This window comes from Lissotriton helveticus, chromosome 1_1 (genome assembly GCF_964261635.1).
Source record: "Lissotriton helveticus chromosome 1_1, aLisHel1.1, whole genome shotgun sequence".
NCBI classification, from domain to species: Eukaryota; Metazoa; Chordata; class Amphibia; order Caudata; family Salamandridae; genus Lissotriton; species Lissotriton helveticus.
Window position 1 is genome coordinate 1081024725 of NC_136057.1, and position 22895 is coordinate 1081047619.

General features: G+C 47.1%; 1 protein-coding gene across 5 annotated transcripts in view; it reads right to left on the bottom strand.

The window, feature by feature from the left end:
• The window catches only part of CFAP54 (cilia and flagella associated protein 54), a 2603731-nt gene that overhangs the window by 461130 nt on the left and 2119706 nt on the right, over positions 1–22895 (bottom strand). For all 5 annotated transcript variants that reach the window (XR_013608312.1, XR_013608313.1, XM_078677994.1 and 2 more), the window contains 2 exons: positions 12074–12232; positions 6392–6500 (listed from right to left, as the gene is read on the bottom strand). Coding sequence is in view for 3 of the 5 variants with exons in the window: in XM_078677994.1 (XP_078534120.1) it covers positions 6392–6500; positions 12074–12232 (268 nt within the window). In the remaining 2 variants the exon portion in view is untranslated. The remainder of the gene's footprint in view (positions 1–6391; positions 6501–12073; positions 12233–22895) is intronic.

The following is a 22895-nucleotide window of genomic DNA, read 5'->3' on the forward strand; positions in this document are numbered from 1 at the left end:
TTCTATACCAGAAAATCTTTAAGGACAGAGCGCGCAAAATGGCCATCCCTCCTCATCTCGCTATCCAAGCAGTAATGCTTTGCAAAAGTGTGGAGGGAGGTCCATGTCGCCTCTTTACAAATGTCCTCTACAGGTACACCTCTAGACAAAGCAGATCTTGATGAATTTGCTCTAGTAGAATGAGCCCTTATACCCTCTGGAGGTTCCTTACCAGCCAGGGCGTAGCAGATTTTGATGCATAGTGTGATCCATCTTGAGAGTGTGCGCTTGTGCACAGCTCTTCCTTTTTTGCAGCCAGCAAATCCAACAAAGAGCTGGTCATCCACTCAATAGTCTTTTGTCCTATCAAGATAAAGCTCACCGCCCTCTTGGGGTCCAGATGGTGAAGTCACTCCTCCTCCTTGGAAGGGTGAGGGGGAAGATAGAAGGTAGGAAGGGTAATGGACTGTCCTAGATGGAAGGGAGTTACCACCTTAGGCAGAAAAGCAGTCCTGGTCCTAAGAACCATTCGTTCAGCATGAATAGTCAAGAACGGGGGCATTGAACTAAGAGCTTGAAGCTCACTTACCCTCCTTGCCGAGGTAATTGCGACAAGAAAAACAGTCTTAAAAGACAAAAGTCTCAGAGGACACCTGTGTAGAGGTTCAAACGGAGAACCCATTAAATATGTAAGAACCAGGTTCAAGTCCCATTGAGGCACAATAAAGGGAGTAGGAGGAAACCTATTTGTTAAACCCTTTAAAAATCTCAATACAACAGGAGATTTAAACAAAGATGGTTGATCCGCTAAACAGATAAAAGCTGATAAAGCTGATAGATATCCCTTTACCGTAGCTACAGCAAAACCTTGCTGCGCCAATGAAAGAGCAAATTGAAGTATTTCTGACAAACGAGCTCTCAAAGGATCAACAGAATTCTCCCCACACCAGGATACAAATTTAGACCACCTATAAGAATAGATCAGGGCCGGACTGGCTACCGGGCAGTTTAGAAAGCTGCCGAGCTGGGGGCTGATTTCACTGTGGTGGGGGCTGATTTCGTTCATGGAGACCTGCGTGTGCTTCGAAATAATTAATGCAAAACGAATTTCGTTTAGCACACGCAGGTCTCCATGAACAAAATCACCCCCCAGCGCAGCAGCATTCCAAACTGCCCGGTAGCCAGTCCGGCCCTGGAATAGATGGACTTGGTGGAGTCACGCCTGGCCGATAGAATGACATCAACCACACCAGGTGGGAGAGAAAAGGAATTCAAGTTGCCCCGTTCAATTTCCAGGCATGAAGGTGTAAGGTCTGGAGGTGGGGGTGTAGAACCTGCCCCTGCGACTGCGAGAGGAGGTCTGACCTGAGAGGGAGATGGAGCGGAGGGCACGAGGAGAGGTGGAGAAGATCTGTGTACCACACCCTTCTTGGCCAATCCGGGGCGATCAATATAACTCGGGCCCGGTCTTGACGTATCTTCCTCAGAACCCGAGGAATCAAGGGTATGGGAAGAAATGCGTAAAGGAGTCGCGAGCCCCAACTCAACTGAAACGCATCCCCCAACGCTACTTGCATCGGATACTGGAGACTGCAGAATGACGGGCAGTGAGCTTTCTCGTGAGTGGCAAACAGGTCCACCTGAGAAGTTCCCCATGTCGGAAAGATATGACGAACTACCTCTGGATGAAGCCTCCACTCGTGATCGGCTGAGAACTGCCCACTTAGACTGCACGAACGTTCAGTACTCCGGCCAGGTGAATTGCCACTAGACAAATCTGATGTTCCTGAATCCAGGACCAGAGACGCAGAGCCTCTCTGCAGAGACACTGCGACCCCACTCCTCCCTGTTTGTTGACATACCACATCGCGGTAGTGTTGTCCGTCAGGACTTGAACCGACCGACCGCGAAGGGAAGGGAGGAAGGCATTGAGTGCCAGACGTATTGCCCGCTATTCCAAAAGGTTGATGTGAAGAAACCTTTGTTCTGGAGACCAAAGACCCTTGACCTCCAGATCCCCCAGATGAGCACCCCACCCTAGAGTGGATGCATCCGTTATCACTGTGGCCACCGACGGAGGAGTTTGAAAAGGCTTTCCTTGAGACAGATTGCCTTCCACTCCCCACCAAGACAGATACGCCGCAGCTTCTCTGGAGATCCTCACTGACTCCCCGAGATCCCCTTGGTGTTGATACCACTGCCTGCGGAGGCACCACTGGAGTGCCCTCATGGGCCAGCGTGCATGGTTGACCAACAGAATGCAAGAAGCCATCAGACCGAGCAGACGAAGGACCTTCAGCACTGGAACAACCGCTCCATTGTAAAATAAAGGAATCATTTCCTGTATGTCGTGAATACTTTGAGGTGGAGGGAATGCACGACATACAGTTGTGTCCAGTACCGCACCTATGAACAGGTTGCGCTGGGAGGGCACCAGGTGAGATTTGGGTACATTTATCGAAAAACCCAACCTGTGCAACAACTGAGTTGTCTCTTGCAAATGATGGAGCACTATCTCTGGAGATTCTGCTTTGATCAGCCAATCGTCCAGATAAGGGAATACTGGAATCCCTGACCTTCTGAGATGTGCAGCCACCACAGCCATCACCTTGGTGAAGACTCGAGGCGCAGTAGTAAGACCAAACGGTAGAACCGCAAACTGGTAGTGTTGCGATCCCACCGTGAAGCGGAGATACTTTCTGTGCGACTTCAGAATGGGTATATGGAAATAAGCATCCTGCAAGTCGATTGACACCATCCAGTCTTCTTACATCGGCGCTTGAAGAACCAGCGCAAGAGTGAGCATCTTGAACTTCTCCTGCTTTAGGTAAAAGTTCAAGGTCCTGAGATCCAGGATTGGATGAAGTCTGCCATCCTTCTTGGGAATCAGGAAATACCGTGAGTAGCATCCCTGACTCCTTTCCTGCTCCGGAACCACCTCTATTGCACCCTTTTTGAACAATGCTTGTACTTCTTCCTGTAGGAGCAACAGGTGGTCCTCCGAGCAAAAACCTTGGCAAGAAATATAATTTGGGGGATATTCCCGAAAGGGAAGAGCATACCCATTCTCTATGAGATTGAGAACCCAAAGACCTGATGTAACCGATTCCCAATCCTGTAGAAAATATGTAAGCCGACCCCCCACAGGACCCGCATGATCCGGAATGGTGGATCTAGGGCTGCTTTGCTGTTGTAGGCGGGGGGTGGGTAGAAGAGGAGGAAGTGGAGGAGGAGGAGGCTTGACGTCCACTAGAACGACCCCTTTGTCTGCCTCTGTAGTACAAAGGATTTTGCTGCTGCTGTTGCTGCTGGGTCTGCTTATAGGTACGAAAAGTAGACCTTCTAAAACCCTTGTATCTTTTGGCGACAGAGCCTGTAGTTTGCAAACCCAAAGATCTTGCCATTGCTCTGCTATCCTTAAACCTTTCCAAAGCAGCATCAGCTTTCTTTCCGAAAAGGCCTGAGCCTTCAAAAGGCAAATCCATCAGAGCAGCCTGAACATCCGCAGAAAACTTGGAAGTCTTTAGCCAAGCAGCTCTTCTGGTGGCGATCAAAGACCCCATGATCCTAGCCACTGAATCTGATGTGTCCATACCATTTTGTATGAACTGCCGAGCTGCAGCCTGCGTGTCAGATATCACTTCATTAAAGTTCTTTCTATCCTCCTCAGGAAGCTTAGGAGATAGCTGTTTCACTGTATCCATCAAAGCATGGATATATCTGCCTAGCAAACAAGTAGCATTTGTCGATTTTAGGGCCATACTGCCTGACGAAAACACCTTTTTTGCATTCTGATCTTGCTTCCTAGAGTCTTTATCTCCAGGAACCTGGGGAAAAGCACCTGCAGATCTTTTCGAGCAAGCAGCCTGAACCACCAAACTCTCTGGCAAAGGATGTGTGGCTAAGAATTCAGGATCTCCAGGCGCCACTCTGTAGCGCCTTGCCACTGTCTTTGAAACTGCAGGAGCAGTAAGAGGTTTACTCCATACCTCCAATATGGGATCAGTAAGAGCCTCAGTAAATGGAAGAATTGGCTCAACCACAGATGATGAAGAATGGAGAACTTCAGTAAGAATGTTCGACTTGTATTCCACAGATGGCAAAGTCAAATTTAAGAGTTCTTCAGCATTCTTAATTACCACATGGTAAGGCGGCACATCCTTAGAAGGAGCATCAGATACCGTGGGCAACCCCACATTCTGGTGACAATTCCAGACCACTTGCATCATGAAACTCTTCAAAATAATCCTCCTGATCCTGAAAGCTCGCCTTCCTCAATCTCAGCTTCTCCATAATTTCTTTCCTCCAAAAGGCGCTGCGCTCTACGCCTCGACCACTCCATTCGAACTGACGTCGTCGGATCCGGTAACAACTCCGATGGAGTCGTAGCTGGCGTCGAATGAGGAGCTGGAGCCGGAGCCGCCTTCGAATGTGAAGCTGGTACCGGCGTCGAACTTTGATTTGGATCTCGAGGTCGCTCTGGAGCCGGTGAAGCCGTGCACGGAGTCGATGACCTCGGAGGTGCCGAGAGAAGCCATGGTGGAGTTGGCGTCGGCATAAACGACAGGAAAGGAGCCGGAGCATAAGCCTGCGGCACACCCAGATTAAAAGCCAATGGACCCATGGGACCAGCTGGCGCACCAGAGGGGTACATTACACTAGCACATACGCCATACATTGCGTTTAGAAAATGCAAAGGGTCCTGACCAGGACCTGGAAATTGAGGGTACGAACCTACCGGCTGCTCCTGAGGAGAATGCACCGGATTCGACTCCTCCTGTACCGCTTGTTCCTCGGGATGATGTACCGGAGTAGTCGAGCCCTGAGGAACTTCTTCTTCTCCTTCATGCACCAAAGACTGATACGGATCCAGAGACGGATTCGATTCCGGAGCCGGTGTAGGCTCCCGAGATTGTAAAGGCGTGGCCTCACCTTCAGGATTACGAGCTGGAGAGGGAGATATCATGCCCTTACGATGTTTTCGTGAAGATGACTTCTTTTTCGAATCCGACTCCCTGCTGGAATGATGTCTCGAACTTTGCTTCTTTCTCCTATGCTTCTTTTTTGATGAACCAGAAGCATGATCCGAAGCCGACTTCGAAGCCGACCTCGACCGGGACCTCGACCTCGACTTTGACTTCGACCTCGACCTCGAGCGTCTCGATCTTGACCTCGAAGCTCTCTTGGTATCCTTACCCTTCATTTTGGCAACAAGAAGTTTTGCCTCTCGTTCCCGAAAAGCCTTTGGGTTCATTTTAAAACAGGATCGACAGCCCTTGACGTCGTGATCCAAACCCACACACCAGAGACAGTCACCATGAGGATCGGTAATGGACATCATCCTCCCACATGAATCGCATGGTTTAAATCCTGTCTTCCTCGATGACATCTCGACAGAAGACAGCAACACCAAACAGAAACAGAAACCAGAATTCCACAAAAGTAACAAAGTTACTATTCGTACAACAGAAGATCCCAAGAAACCGTTAGCTTCGACGACGCCGAAAAAAGGGAACCGATGTCATCACGCCGACGTAGGCCTAATAAGGAGTCAGTGACGTCAGTCGGAGTCGCGCGCGATGCCGTGCTCCTGTGACGTCGTCCACGCCGGCGTGCTACAATAGAATTTTCCGAACGTTCCTGATGCAGGGGGATATTCACAAGGTGAGGAATCCGCTGGCAGATGTATCCATCAGAAAAAGAAAAAGCAAATATGAAGATTTTCACAACTTTTTTTCTGTGAAATTTTAGACATTGAAAAAAGATCATTGATTATTTTTAATACAACTTTTTTGTATACAACCTTTTTGTACGGACACATATCCATCCCTCGAACTCTGTAGGAAAACACCGTTCATTTTAAGCCAAGTAAAATGCACTTCTTACTGTATCCATGTCCTCATCAATTCCCTTTTTTTCAAGTGCTTCTTGGGCACGTCCCATATCTTTTTGGTTAAATGTTTATTAAAGCTGTGTTCTGTTTCTGAAAGGCTAGTTAGTTCAAATCACTAACGTTACTAGCCTTAACCTACATACCCTCGGATTGCTTCACAATCTTTCCAATCTGTGTGTGGCAAAAAAACACTAGAATATTACCAAGATCTGTAAGGCGAGTGCATATAAAATTACATTTGAGTTATATCTTGACAGTCGACTACATGTACAGTAGATGTGGGGTTGCTACATTGGAAAGCTCTGTTATAATGAAAACAATTGTGTAGTATTCTTCTTATGTACAAGACTGCAAGATAAAACATAAATTGTTATACAAATATAATGAAAAAACGATCAAATCTGACCATACAAATGGAGGATATTCCTGACTCTGCAAAAATGTCATTTAAAACAATACGAATTAACAAAGGCGCAGCTTTAAGCATGCTGGCATTAACACAAAAGTTTGCCTTCTTACCCAAAATGTTGATAATTTCTCCGACTAATGTCAATAGCATTCCCGAAGGTCTCAAACGCGGTTAACATTTCTGGACAACCTGCCCTTAATAACCGGCTTTCAACGTTGGCTAAAAAATTGAAAAGCGAAGAAAACTCTTAAAAATAGTTTAAGTACATACATCTGTGACTGAAACACGGTGCACCATATGCCTACTGGCTTTGAAATATCTGATATAAATTATACTCTATGTGGAAATGCAGGCACAAGGACGATGGCCTTATAGTCGCACAGTAGACTCCCATGCTGCATCTTGATTTTAGCATCGTGTTACTTTGGCTAAAAATTTTGTATTTTTCTTTACCAGCGTGAGAAAGGACCGCTGTGAAGAGCAACAACACATCTGCTTACCTGGAAGCAAATTAAAATACGGCACTTTGATAAGAACAAGTAAAGGGATGTGTGGTCTACCCAATTCTATTTATTCTGGGAAAAACGGCCATGCCCTGCTAAGTACACTGGATGAGGGAGTACTGTGAAATAACACAATATTTGTGGAGGGGATGTGTATTGCACAATAATGATGACAGATAATCACGGCGCGTGTACATGTTGAACATTATTACTTGTTACATGTTGAATTAACCTCTGTCTCATGAGGCTCAATGCTGAACATCGATTCTATGGCAGGACCGGAGGCTCAGATTATGCTTCTCTATTTATTTACTAAACCAAACAGCAGCCAATGAGAACACAGTAAAAGTAGACAAAACATATAACATACTATATATCCCATGAGGCTTTGAACCACGCCTCAAATATCAACCAATAAACACAGTCCAAAAGTATACAAAGTAACAAGGCACCACCCTATCAGCCTCTTTCTTTGCTGCTCTGCAGTCAAGATAAGTGCCTTGCTAATTTGCTCAAATGTACATGGTTATGTTATCGTGTACCTGTATACATATTATCGATTTAATTGTATTTTAATGGCTTTCTGATTTATTGTGCTTTAGATTTTTTGGTTGTACTAGTCTGTGCGTGTGACGTTGTTCTAGCGCGACTTTCAAATCTTCCTTGGCTCCCGCAGTGCGTGTTGCGCTGCTAGAGCCTTAGGCTTTGTGTTTTTTTCTGGCAGGTTTAGACTTTTACTTTCACGCGATCTGCTTCGTTCCCGAGTAGGAACGTGCTCGGTAACAAGCTGGTGCCCGTGGAATTGCGCTTTGCACTCCAGGCAGAGAGGTCCTTTTCACCCCCTCAGAGAGAGAGGCGTACGTCATGAGCCAGCCCGGGCTGGTGCGTTCGTCTCGGGAGCCTGCACTAGCGTAAGCTCGCGTTCACAGGCTCCCATCTCAATGCGCTGAATGAAGCCTTTGCCCTGGGCTGAATAATGGCAGTTGCGGCCCGTGGAGGGAGTTCCGTGGGGCGGAAAGGCGGGGCGGGGGAGGGGCAGGGTGGGGGGTAGTAAATACTGGAATGTGGATGATTGTAGGTAAGTAAACAATTAAATGAATAAAACGAATTTTTTTGTGCGTCCTGCATTGCCGCAACTGAATAACGGAAGGCGGCAGCACGCAGTGAGTCGGCCGGTACTGGCCCTTAAGGCAGCCCATTTCATAAGCGCTTCATAGCGGTTCCTTTCCCTTGAATTTTGTACCGTTTGGCCTTTCATTGGCAATAATAATAATAATTTTTGGAAGCCCTATACCTAACTGGCAGATAGGGCTATTTCCCTCCATTAGTCCTACTGGCAAGAGTTTAATTGGTACCCTGGCCTTCTCTGCTTCAGCGCTTGCTCCCGACCAACACCCTTTCTCAGCTGAGAGCTAGGGTTGGAAAAAATGCTGCTTCTTCTCTGAAGAATTAGTGATTGGAATGTTTGCATATATTCACTGAGATGTCGGACTCTGAGGTCCTTGAAGATGAATCAATCAATCAATCATAACATTTGTAAAGCGCAATACTCACCCGTGAGGGTCTCAAGGCGCTGGGGGGGGGGGTTGCGTGCGTGGTTGGTGGGTTTTGGTGCTGTTCCCAGTGTGGTTGGCCACCGGGAGTTGTCCCAGTCCGAGGGGGTGGAGCCGAGGATAAGGACTTCTGTCTTGTCCGAGTTCAGCTTCAGACGGCTGTTCTTCACCCACTCGGTGACGGCTTTGTGGAGGTTGGTTTTGGCGGTGAGTGGGTCCTTGGTGAGGGAGAGGATCAGCTGGCTGTCGTCGGTGCAGGAGATGATGTTTAGGTCGTGCAGTCGGGCGACGTGGGCGAGTGGTGCCATGTAGATGTTGAACAATGTCGGGCTGAGGGATGAGCCCTGGGGTACGCCGCAGATGATCTCAGTGGCTTCGGAGCTGAAAGGGGGGAGGTGGACGCTCTGGGTTCTGCCGGAGAGGAAGGAGGAGGTCCATTCCAGAGCCTTGTCTCGGATCCCAGCGTTGTGGAGGCGTGTGCATAGGGTGTGGTGGCAGACAGTGTCGAAGGCGGCTGACAGGTCCGGGAGGATGAGGGCCGCGGTTTCGCCGTTGTCTAGCAGGGCCCTGATGTCATCAGTGGAGGCAATGAGGGCAGTTTCGGTGCTGTGGTTGCTGTGGAACCCGGACTGGGACGGGTCCAGGATGCTGTTCTCCTCGATGTCGCCACTTAATATACAAGGGCAGGCTCTAATCAGAAACCACTGTGGTCCCAATAAAGGAAGCTTTAGGAAGTTTCACTCAATGGAATTGTGTGCTACAGAACATTAAAGGAAATAAAAAACATTCTGTACCTGGGAAAGTGATGTTACATGCCACAAAAGTGTTCACAAAGTTACTTGTAGTTGAATAGTCTGTGCACAGGGGGAGACCAGGACACAAAGAAGGACATCCTCAAAAACTGTTTGCAGACAGAACAAACAATTTAGCCAACGTACGCCTTTTCTGTTCCCTTCAACATAATGCCTTTATATCAACTATGTTAACTCTTTTATCGTGTTAATGTATGCTGCATGAAATTATAAAAACCTTCTCCAATTTCACCCTACTAGCAGGTACCTTAAGTCCCGAAGAAACAATGCATTATGTTTATAACTAATTAAGTATATCGAGCTATGTTTAACTACTTTATTTGTTGTCAATTTTTTGAGAGGAGGGTGGCAGAGTTAAAAGAAAAATGCATGTCTCTGTCCTCCATAACCGGACTGTTATCGACTATACAACCGTTTATAGCAGCATCTTTATAGACACCTGAGCTCTTAAACACCTCTGCATTTCTACATGCCAATTTACAACTAAGGGGGTACAAAAGGGGGTGGTAATGGACGGAGCATCTGAACCAATCAGACACTCACAACCATTCGTGCCTTGATGAAGTCCTTGTGTGGGACGAAACACGTGTTGGCGCTGTTTATGCTGGGAAAATCCATTTTATGAATTCTGAATATCAATAAAGGAAAAACATTTTTTGAAGATAATCGCAGTGGACTTTATTTGAACTTATCTTGGATTGTTTGGATCCTGGTTAAACATTGGAACATTATTTGTTTGTTTGACTTCATTTGCCATGACAGGAAGAACCTTTGTGCTGAGGGCTTTACATTTAGGCCCAGACTAAATTTATAGTGACTGTCTGGAGTGCTGTAATTAGAACCTCAAATTCTCAATAGTCTCTGTGGCATTCACTCCTTGTGTATGCTTATAGCACCTTGAGGTAGTAGGTGCCTTGAGTTTCTTTAGCGCCCGTTATATGACTTTTTCAATTATCTGTTGCTTCTCACATATCGTGTACTATTTGCATATATTAACAGTATTATAAAGAATAGTGCGGACGTTTCCTTTGGGATCACTACTACCTGAATCTTGTAAACACTCACACCCAGTCAAAAGATCTGGGTTTAATACATCACCGTTCTTTAGCACACTCTGCCACCCCAGTTCAGACATGGCTATATGCAAATCAGTCTGACCCTGTGCCTCATGGGAACAGTCCAGCCCGAACTGCCAAGCCATACCTTCCCTGGAAAAAAAGCTTCTGAGGACCGGTTTCTGGCATTACAGCCGTCTTCAGCCCGGCTTGCTTGAATCCAGTGGCAAAGTGAGCAAGGGACTCACGTCTGAGCATACCCTGCCACACTTATGGCGGCCAAAAGCGGTACAAAAGGGGGTGGTAATGGACGGAGCATCTGAACCAATCAAACACTCACACCCAGTCAAAAGATCTGGGTTTAATCCATCACCGTTCTTTAGCCCACTCTGCCACCCCAGTTCACACATGGCTATATGCAAATCAGTCTGACCCTGTGCCTCATGGGAACAGTCCAACCCGAACTGCCAAGCCATGCCTTCCCGGACCGGAAACAAGCTTCTGAGGACTGGTTTCTGGCATTACAGCCGTCTTTAGCCCGGCTTGCTTGAATCCAGTGACAAAGTGAGCAAGGGACTCACATCTGAGCATACCCTGCCACACTTATGGCGGGCAAAAGCGGTACAAAAGGGGGTGGTAATGGACAGAGCATCCGAACCAATCAAACACTCACACCCAGTCAAAAGATCTGGGTTTAATCCATCACCGTTCTTTAGCCCACTCTGCCACCCCAGTTCACACATGGCTATATGCAAATCAGTCTGACCCTATGCCTCATGGGAACAGTCCAGCCCGAACTGCCAAGCCATGCCTTCCCTGGACCGGAAACAAGCTTCCGAGGACCGGTTTCTGGCATTAGAGCTGTCTTCAGACAGGCTTGCTTGAATCCAGTGGCAAAGTGAGCAAGGGACTCACGTCTGAGCATACCCTGCCACATTTATGGCGGCCAAAAGCCGTACAAAAGGGGGTGGTAATTTACAACTAAGGGGCATATTAGCAAGAACCTCGTTAAAATTATCGCTGTTTTAGCGGCAGGAAAAAGAACAATTGATGGGCAGATTGCAGAACAATGTCATACATTCACCCCAGTACAGAGATCTGGGCCTAAATCCATCGTTTTTTTGCTCACCATGCCATTCCAGTTTGGACCCAGCTATATGCAATTTAGTCTTGACCCTGCGCCCAATGGGAACAGTCCAGCCCGAACTGCCAGGCCAGGTCCTCCCTGGACTGGAAACAGGTATTCGAAGTAAATTTAGGAAGTGAGTCTCTGGGAATATCAAAACCCACGGCTAAAATTAATTTTCAGCGTGCATACTTTTTAGACAGAGGAAAACAACTCAAAGCTCTTTCATCATTTACAAACTCATAGAAAAATTTATAAATATGTGAAATGCACTCATGTGTATCTTCTGCACTTTAGACAACTTTCCCAGTCCCAGTAGGTTAGTGCAGTTCAAATATATTATCCTCGTTGTAATACTCATAGTTATACACGTATTCTGCAAGGTGTACTCTTTCCACACCCACCCATGGATAGGTCAACTAAAAAAACGTGCAAAAGACTGACTGTCGCCTGCACCTTATTAATGAATACAAACAAATACAAACAGTGCTTTCTCTTCAGGCTCGGAAAATTGAAAGTATAAATTCCTTGCCGGAAGAATTTCAAGTGATAAATAGGATTGACTACTACAAAAACGACAAATTGTTACTTCATACACATCAGTGTGTACGACTGACATTCAGACACAGAACTTTAAGTTTATGCCTTAGATCATAGCAAAGCACTAGCATTTTGAGGGAGCACCAACACAAACTGATAAAAAAAAAACAGTGTATGGGAGCTAGATTTAAGAATCTACTTACCTTTTTGGAAAATAATTTCGGCTTCCAGATCAAACTCTTGAGAGGACGAGAGTCTGCACAGCTCTAATGCAGTTTCAAGCAACTTATGAGCTGTCAGCCAAAACGAAACCAATTCCTCGGGCACTATTGCGCAAGGCGCTTTGTGTGCCAACGTGTTACCTGCAATAGATCATTAACAGGTGAGGTTACTTTTAAGACCTTGGAAACCGCGATAAGGAGCAAAACTCAAACTTAGCGTTCCACACTGAAGCACTACATCTAAAAGCTTAGTTATCAAAGTAGGTAGAAACATTTCTGATTTCAAAATTACGCTGCACTAATCAGCCTCAACTTGCTCATGAACCATCTCATTTAGAATGATAAAACTAAAAAAGAAATATATCTACGTGAAGCAAAGGTCTATATGTAAAAGGCATTTCCTTTACAATAGCCGCACCAATTGAGCTCTGTGCTTTTCCCATCACAGTGAATCAAGCACAAAAAAGCAAGCATTTTCACTAGTACTTCAACAAAAAATGCATACATTTAAGCGAGATTAACAGCAATTCTGTCATGTTTTTGAAGAAAAAGCTTTCCAGGTTCACAACACGGAATGAAAGCTATAACCGTTAGCTGCAGGGACATATAGTGGTACTATTCTCTTAGTCAATAGTCTCTTTTACCTTGAAAATTAATAGCAATCTCAGACTGGGTCAGACAATTTAAAATAGGTCACTCTACACCAGAGGTCTTCAAACTTTTTAGCTCTAAGCCCCCCCAAGTAAAACATTTTGACGCCAGGGCCCCCCTCCAAACCTTTATGACAAGGATTGGGGGAGGGGCAGGGTAGAGCACAGGGGGCGGGGCTTATGAGATCATTTCTGGGAGATGTTTTCTATGCCATATATTCCACAATAAATGTAAGACTTACAAAATAGCAAATTCATTAAGCAAAAACATGAAATAACCAAGAAAAGCTCTGCTCCCCCATAATTTGGTTTCTGTGATCCTATCACACTCCTCAGATCAATGCAACTGCACCTGCTATAGTAATGATAACCATGGCCCTGAGCAGCAAGAAATATATCCCAATTACATTACCCAAGGTGAGATTTTGTAAGACTTAGTAAAATTAAGTGATTCGCCAAGAATCACAGGATGTTTAGCAAAAGCTGGGACTTCAACCTAGTTTCCCTGTTCCAAATTGAGCATCTCTAAAAATAAGGCCACATTTCCTCCCCCAGAAAAACATGAGCTCCCATGTGTTGCCCCCCTTTTTGCAGCAAGGGTGCCTGTGGTCCTAATGCTAACAATGTAAATTAGCTCACATACCCTTTTTATTTCTAAAAAGAAATAACTTGAATACAGTGGGCCCCTTAGACCAGTGGACCCTGGTGCTGCTGCACCTACTTCACCTGTGATCAGTACTGCCTCGCCAAGTGGGATGTCTCCTCTGCCCTTCGTTAAAAACATGAGCTCTCAATTTTTCCCATCATAGAGACTGTCTTCTCTCTGATGCTCCAGAAAGCTGTCTCCTCTGCTACAATGTAAACACCCTTAGATCATTACTCAGAGGCCCAAAGCAACTCTGCCAATGCAAGTGGCCCCTGGACCCTATTGTAATAATAATCTAATAGTACGCATAGTAAAACAGACATGGGGTTTAGCCCTTTATACCACTGGGACCTAGTGTCACAGCTCCTGCTGTACTAATCGTATCTACAAATCTGATTATATAAAAATGTGTCATATTGTGTGTGTGTATATATATATCACAGTCCAAAATGACATACATTAGAAATACTGTGCACATCGTGCAATTATTGACACTTATGGTATCCAAAAATACCTGCATCATACATCAGCGCATGGAAAATGCATTAGCTTGATTATAATGACAACACCGAAATCCCCATATCACTATTAGATCACACGATCTCAACATAAACACAGAGTAAGCCGCGTTCTGGTGCTCCTCTTAGTTATATGGCCATTGAGTATCCCCATGCTGGGCACAGAGGCACCAGCGCTTTAAATATTGGTAATATGGGGAATTTAGTAGTTCACCACGAGGATTGCTTTATTCATGGAATTTGGTGCTGTTTCATCGTGGCCTCAAAGAGACTGTGAAGTCGTTAATTTCTCCCGCTCTGCGAGGAGTATAGTGCAAAAACACTGGGAGTCTTCCAGCTGTAGGCAGAGTGGAGATGCAGGGGCTCTACGAAGGGCCTCATTAACAAATGAATGGTCTTCTAAAGACCTGTGAAGTACTCGGGTGCGGCTGTGTGTGTGTGCCCAGGAGCTGTCTCACAGGGGGGAGGGGGCTGAAGCCCTTTGAGCTCACATACTGGTGCGTTCAGGAATGCGCTCTCTTCAAGCACTCGTCAAGATCGGCCCACAAACTGCGACATAGAGCATTTTGTTAGCAAGGCAGCTTCGTTTAGGAGCTGCCTTGCAAAAGGGGTTCTTTAGCGGCTGGCGGCTATGTCACACACAGAGGGATGGTGCCTCCGAGTGGCACTCAACTCTAGGACTGTGCACGTGGTGCCTCTCCTGCCTGGGGGCCGCACTGAAGGACACACACACCGTCACTCCGTTTATGGGGGGGGGGGGCACTCTGTTGTTGTAACATGAAACCAGGTTCTCCCCAGCAAAGCGCTAGACACACTGTGCGACAAATAGCAAATAGTTGAGGACACATTTGCGCCCCCCTGGGAATGCAGCCACGGACCCCCAGGGGGGCGCGCCCCACAGTTTGAATACCACTGCTCTACACTGATATACCGCATAGGGAAACACTACGTGTGGTAGAGGAAATCTTATACACTCTGGAATGGGACTAGTGTACCCCAAGACCCTTCATTTTACATTTGGCAGAAATTGCACTGACGAAGAATTTTCATCGGTTTCCAGGGGAACTACTACCTCCAGACACATGGAACTTCAATGGTGGGAGATGACCCACATGGACCCTCCCCCCGGTTACTGGGCATACGAGGCGTGAAACGCGCGACATGTGCCATCTGACTGCGAACACCAAAACAGTGAATGTCGGACTGACCCACCCATGGGAACAGCAGAGGCATACCAACTGCAACTCCACCAATGGGATCTACATATTGAGGTGCCCATGTGATCTCATCTATATCGGGATGACCACAAGAAGGGTGAAAATGAGGATCTAGGAACATAGATGCACATTCAAATGCCAAAGGACTGCCTTACTACTCACTACAAGGAGAAGAATAACTCGGCTGAGGATTTTTTCTGGACAGTCCAGGACAAACCTAACCTGCAACTAAGACAATTTATAAAATCTTCTTAAAGGGAGTATTCTCTCCTCCCATTTTCCATACCTCCCCAGGAGTCGTGATCGTTCCTGGTCGTGCCAAGGCCCTCCTTGAGCAAGGCAGGGTACAGCTTATGCCCAGTGGCCTCCTGGCTCTCCCCCAGTGCCTCTGTCTCATCAGTCTTCTCCCACAATGGTTTTCTTGGGGAACCGGATACTCAGGGTCTTTCCCGCAGGAGTGACTTGCAGATCTCTTCCCTCTATGAAGGGTTCGCTTTTCTCTCCCCTTTCCGACTCCTCTCCATCTTCTTGTTTTGGCTCCTTCTTTCCAACTCCGGGATCGGTGCCTGATGTCACCTCAAGACTGATGAGGACTAAACAGGGCTGCGTCCCTTATCCTCCATGGAAGTTGTTTCCCACTTCCTTTTTGTCTCTTCAAAGGCGGCATTTCCTAATGTCTTGGTTTTTGCTGCCTGACCGTGAACAATGGTCTGCTGGTGAAAAAGAATGGATTGAGAATTCCACGGGGTTCTGCTGATCCTTCAGGGAGATTTACATAATCCCTACCCTCGTAAAACTTAGGCAGGAAGATCATCGAAATCAGGTAAGTACTTATGGAGATAGGATTTTTACAGTAAAGCAAAAATATAGCAAAATAACGTTTTTTGAGGAATGAGCCTCGAACGCAGTAATATTATCCTATGGGAAAAACATACACTACTTACATTTACTTGCAAGCGTTTCTGGAGGGTGCCTTTTGGAATTTACGTTTCCTAGGAGCCAAGGTCCAAGAAACTGCAGGCAGTTCGATTTTACCTGACCTGGTGAGTCCAGGCGAGGAGGTGCTGGTCTCTTTGGTCAATTTAAGCGCTATGCATTAAAGTCAAAGGAAGAATACTTGTAAAATAAAGGCTATAAGTGGAGACTTGTGGACAAGTTCGGTAGAACCTAAAGGGGGCTTAGCTTCTGAGGGTCTCTGGGGCAAGGATACATCATCCCATTCCGTGAACTCAGGCTGTGGGGCTCAAGTCCAGAGGTGTTTTATCCGGTGGGTCACTTGCATTGGAGGCTCTCACTTTACCTGAGTGACCTGGAGAGGGGAAGAAAACAGGACAGCAGAGCCCCTCTCGGTGCAGGCCTATTGATTCTGAAGTCCACATCAGGAGGTTGACTTTAGCTTTGGTGGTGTCCAGGGTTTCGCACTCGACAAGCCTTGGTTACGGCAAATGCTTTGGCGCCCAGGATATTGTTGCTGGGAGGCTCTCGGAGCGTCTACCATCTTGAAACTCACTGGAGAAATGAGAATGACCTCCTAGAATCACGGTGACCTTCTCCTGGTGAGATTCTCCCTCTGTGGACCCGGTGGTCAGCAAAACGGAGTACTGGACAAGTGTGGTCCGTGCCTGCAGCAGCAGGTGTGTGGCTCCTTCACCCAGGGGAGACGGTACAAGGTTGTTGAAGTGGTGGACAGTCCTCCCTGACTTTAGGAGGATGCATAGCTTCTGGACTAGTTAGGTCTTTGCAATTGTCGGGACAGCAGCAACCAGGCTGGGTTTGGTGTCAATTTCGAAGCTGGTCCACAGTTCTTGCAATATGGGCTATCAAACTCCAGCATCTGTCTGACTTCAGCTCTGGTGCTTTCTTTAACTTGGTCAGACTGTCTGTAATTCTCGTTTTGATATATAGGCTTCCCCAGTGTACACAGCATGTGTACACCAGGATGTTTGATCAGGGGTCAGATAAAAGTGCTCAGCATACAGCTCTAGGACTTACCTGCAGTCAGTTTGCTTTTGGGCGGTGAGGGTGTCTGAAAAGACAACTCCCTCAACAGAACCATTTTTGGGGTTCTTAGAGAGGAGGTCAGGGAGAGGTTTACTCACTTTTTCCTGATCCTCATCAGTGACCATGAGCAAAGTCACATCAGCCTTGTCATAAAAGGGTTTAAGTTGGCTCACATAGATGACCCTGTAAGGGATCTTGGAAGTGCCAAGGTCCATCAAATAGGTTACTTCCCCATTTCTGTCAAGGATAGGGTAGGGCCCACTACATTTGTCCCGGAGGGACCTAGGTGCCTCAGGCTCCAAAAGCCATACCTTCTGCCCTGGCTGAAACTCAACCAGTGCAATCGTTTGGTCAAACTACTGATTATGAGCTCTATGCCTGCCTTAAGGTTGTCATTTGCTTTCTCCATGCACTCAGCCATCCTGGAATGAAAGCCAAGCACATAGTCCACAATGGCCAGTTTGGGCCCTTTGAGAGACTTCTACCAGCCTTCCCTTACCAGACTTAGAAGGCCTCTAACATGATGATCACACAGAAGTTCAAAGGGGCTAAAGCCAAATCCCCTTCTGTGACACCTCTCTGTAGTCAAAAAGCAGGCATTGCAACAGGACATCCCATCTTCTTCTGAGTTTGTCAGGGAGTCCCATGAACATACCTTTCATGATCTTGTTGAACCTCTAAACGAGGGCTTTGGTTTGTAAGTGATATGGGGTGGTGAACTTGTACATCAGCCCTCACTGCTTTGAGGTAACCAGACATGAAGTTACTACCTCAGTCTGAAACACCCTCCTTAGGAAAACCCACTCTTGTAGAAATACCTAAGATGGCCCTGTCATCTGCGGGAGAAGTGAGAGTCCTAGGGGAATCACCCCAAGTTATCTGTTGGCATGAATCACTACCACCAGAATAAATAGGTTTCCTGATGCTGTTTGAGGGTCAAGGGGACCTCCAATGTCAGTCCCTATACTTTCAAAGAGTACCCCATCCACCGGAAGTGGAATAAAGGCTGCCTTTGGTTTGTAACCTGTCCCGCCACTGGCTTGAGAGGTAACAAAGAAGTTACAAAATTACTTTACTTTCTGAGACATTTTGGACACTGGAAAAGGGAAACCAACTTACTTGATGTTTTTGTGTGGCGAAGATGCCCGGCTAGGGGGATGTCATGGACCAAAATGAGTAAGCACTCTTTATACTGCTGAGGCACTATCAGTACCCCAGGTTTTGGATCTCTGGCCTCAGTGTAAAGTAGTCCCTCCTCCCAATAGGTCCTGTGGGAACCACTGGTATCCCCACTTTTCTGTGCTGCAGCTTCCTGTCTCAGGCTCTTAAGATTGGGAGGGATTATCTGTCCCTGACACAGAACCTCCCGAGAGGGCCCCCTGCCATGTAATTCCCAAGTTCCTGAGGCTCAATTCCCTCAAGGGCTGACAGGTCCTCTCCCTGAGGAGAGGGGCCCTGAGCTTGTGTCTGATTTGTAGTTGGTTTCCTTGACTTCTTGCCTTTTCTCTTGGAGGATTGGGCCCTTATTCAAGGCCCCAATACCTCTTTTCACCCTGGGCTTTGCTTTATGCTCTTATTATTACACACACTAATTCAGGTATTCTCTGCATGGCTGCATGGGTTCTCCTCTCTAGGTCTCCAGATCATTACTGTAGGAGGCTGGCTTAGTATATTGTGCAAACCTATTTAAGTGAAGCACCTTGCACTAATCCAGGAAAACCCTTATGGTGATTTTAGCAGTCTTTGATATCCTTTGAAAGCTCTCAAAGTGATAGCTGTGGAGAGCACCCTTCAGGCTTATCGTGAAACAGCTTGGTTTACCAGTCCTAATCATGTACTGTAGGTTAAATGAAAAAGAACCACCCAGTATATATACACTTGGAGATATAAACACAACTACACACCAAAACTTCAATTGCAAATAGGTAAGTTAGCACAAAATAAAGTGGTCTCCAGGTGGAGACCGAACCATATACTAAGAAAGTGGAATGCGAACTGCGACCAAAGTCGGGACTTGGTCCAGGAGACCCAGAGGAGCTGGGGACTCTAGGAACCACACAAGGTAAGTACACAGGAACCCCAAGGAGGCTGTGTGCACATTGGAATCACAATCTGATGTCCAATAGAAATAAACGGGTACTTACCCTGCTGTTGCAGTTTTGAAGAAGAAGGACCCTTCCCAGTGGACCCTGCAGAAACCCAGTGGAAGACAGAGGGTTGGAGAGTCACCCCACCTGTAGATACCCCAGGAACCAAATGCCTACACCAGGTAAGCTGTGTGCATATGTGGGAAGTGACGTCAGAAACCACTGTAGACCACAATGGAGGACTTCAGGAAAAATGCCGCTGTAGAACACTGTGGTGGAGTCCAGTGGAATTCAAGGATAGAGTTTTTGAAGCAAATAACCTGTAAGCTGAGGGGACAGAGTCTGTGGCACTCAGAGATGACCAGGAGGCACTGAAGAGCAATGCCCACCGATGTCAAAGGGTTCAGAAGTGATGACAGTGACCTTTTCGCTGCAGCTGTAAGGACCAGGCAATGCTGAGGAAGAACAGGAGCTGTGCATGAGCTGTCCCACATTGGAAGTTGAGAACAAGGGGGTTGGTGTCTAACGGGAGCACCAACAACCCTTGGCCGGTGCAACCGGAGTGGAAAGCGGAGAAGGAGCAACATTGGGGCCAGCAAGGTCCAAGGGACTCACCACAAACAGGAGAGTCGAAGAATGCCTTGAGCAAGCAGGGGAGACCGCTGGAGCAGAAGAAGACCCTCAGGAGGACCACAGGCCAGAGCAACACAGGCAGTGGTCCTGCAACTCCCTCAGGGCCTGACCTGTCCTCTCTGCAATTTTGAGGCCAGTATCCTTCGTCGGTATCCCACTGGGGCTGAACCCCTGTGCACTGCGTCGACTTGCTGCTGCCAAGGCTAGTTGGCTCTGCTCTCCAGAAATCTTCAAGTGACAAGAAGCTCCAGTCTCCAGCATCTGTTTCTGCCAGGTGCAGCATCCTCACTGCATCCTCTGCACCGTGGGCCTTTCTTCTTGGTGAGCTGATCGAGCTCCTCTTGCAACTCCTGTGCCTTCCGCCTGTGGGTCCTCCTGAGGGTCTTCTACTGCTTCAGTGGGCTCTCCTGCTTGTACGGGGGCCTGCTCTGACTCTCCTGCTGTTAATAAGTCCCATGGACCTTTCTGGTCCCAATGATGCTCATTCTTCGTTCTCCCTGCCGGGTACGGCTACTAAGGCTTGTTGGTGCTCCCGCCAGACACCAACCATCTAGTCTGAGAGATCTGACTCGGAACAGCTTCTACCCGGCTCCTGATCTTCCTGTCACCTGGTCTTCACAGTTGCAGCAACCAGGTCACCGTCAACTCTTCTTAAGCAGCCGACATGGGTGGGCATAGCTCTTCTGTGCCTCCTGGTCCCTCCTGAGTGGCATAAACTCTATCCCCTCTGTTTTCGGGTTCTTCACGTCCAGAATCCCCCCTTGAATTCCATCGGACTTCTTCACCTTCTTCTCCCGAGGCATTTTCTTCAAGTCTTAGATTGTCTTCTACGGAGGTTTCCGACATTTCTTCACCCCTATGCACCTGGCTTCCCTGGTGTAGGTAACCTGGTTCCCGGGCATCCACAGGGGGTGGCTCTCCAACCTTCCGTACTCCAAGGGAATTCTTCGGGGTCCTCTGAGAATGGCCATTCTTCTACAAAACTGCAACACGTATTCTCCATTAACTTCTATAGGGAATGCAGCTGTGTTCCCACTCTGTGCACAGCCTCCGTGGGGTTTCTGGCACTTACCTTGGGTGGTTCCTTGTGTCCCTAGCTCCTCTGAGTCTTATGCACCAAGTCCCATCCCCCTTTGCAGTTCTCACTCCACTTTCTTAATATATGGTTTGGTCTCCCCCTTGAGACCACTGTATGTTGTGCTACCTACCTTTTTACAATGGAAATATTTTTGTGTATTGTGTTCATATGTTATGTTACGTTATCCGGATTTAGAGAGCGCACGGCTGCCCCAGCAACTAGGCACCCCAGAGCTAAAGCTAGCAGAGGCAGAAAGAGCAAGGGAGTTAGTACCTGGAAAATTGCCACGTCTTGATCATTCTCCTAAAAATCCAGTGGTCCTGCGTGCTACGGACAGCCAGAGGGATCAAGTTTCAGAGGGCAGGTGCCTGTGCCCAGAACGAACACCCCCCTGCTCTTGTCCTGCTCGCCTGAGGTATACGAGCCAGGTGCAATTCCGCAGAGCGCAAGGCTCGAACGAGATCATACAAAGAGCACAGTTCGCTCAAGATTTGGGGACCCAGGCCATGGAGGATCTTGTGAGTAATGCATAAGGCTTTGAAGTAGACTCTCTTCTCTATAGGTAGCCAGTGAAGCCGGCGAAGAAGGTCTGAAGCATGGTAACACTGCAGTACTGCAAAAGCTCGCGGGTAGCTGCGTTCTGTGCCCGTTGAAGTCTTTTGGTCACAGATTTATTAACGCCCAATAGCAACCCATTACAATAATCTAACCTTGACACCTTGGTTGATTGGACTATCATCTGTCAAATCAGTGCGTTAAAAAGTCCTAGAATGGGCTTCAGGTAGAGTAGAAGGCTAAAACTGGTACCGGCCAGTGCCTTAGAATGCCCTTCAAATGACAGGAAATTGTCCACCAGCATTCCCAGGTTCTTGACCACAGACTTGGGGTTCCAAGGGCCGCGGGCCACCATTGACTGCCATACAAATTGATGTCTCGACCTACTAAAAGCACCTCTCCCCTGGTGGAATTTCGTTGTAAATAGTTGTTCTCCATCCATTCCAAGATGGCAGTGAGGTCTTCTTGGAATTTCACATTGTCCTGGTTGGAATTGTTGGAGAGGGTGATCACCAGTTGGGTATCATCAGTGTATGATACCACAGCAATGTTTCGAGGTTTGGCCATAAGGGCCAGAGGGCGTATGTAAATGTTAAATAAAGTGGGGCTCGTGGTTGATCCCAGAGGCACACCACACCAGAGAGGGTGAGTGCAAGAGGTAAACCGGGGGGCAGAGACCTGGAGAGACTGATCGGCCAAGAAAGACAAGAGTCAGGCGAGGGCCTTGCCATTGACACCGATCTCCTCTAGCCGGCGCAGCAGGATCTTATGGGAAACTGTGTCAAAGGCTGCGCTCAGATCCATCAGGATCAGAGCTGAAGTTCTGCCCTCATCCAAGGCGGACCGTAATTGCTCCATCACTGCAAGTAGTGCAGATTCAGTGCTGTGTCTAGTACGAAAACTGTTTTGTGACATATCTAGGATTGAGTTTACTTCCAGATATGGAGTCAAAATATTGTTGACATATGTCTCCATTATTTTTGCAAAAATATAGGAGCAGAGCTATTGAGAGAAGGTTTTCCGGTGAGATACATCTAACGTCATTTATTTTGGCAAGGGAGTTACTTTAGCATGTTTCCAGGACTTAGGGATCATTGCGATGATAGTGACTTATTGACCAGCTTCCATTCCTCCGATAGGAGGCAATGATGGAATTCTCTGAAGAAGTTAGATTTATAAGGATCGTCGGGTGAACCGGATTTCTTCGGATAGGACATATATCAATGTGTTAGTGAGTGTTGTGTGATAAATAGAAGTATTTTTATAAAACACTGTGTGTTTTTTCCCCATTTAACCTACACTACATGATGAAACTGGTAAAACAAGCTGCTTAACACTCCTTAAAGATAAGCCTGCAGGCCGCTCTCTACAGCTACCACTTTGAGAGCTTTCTAGCATTATCAAAGACCACTAAACTCA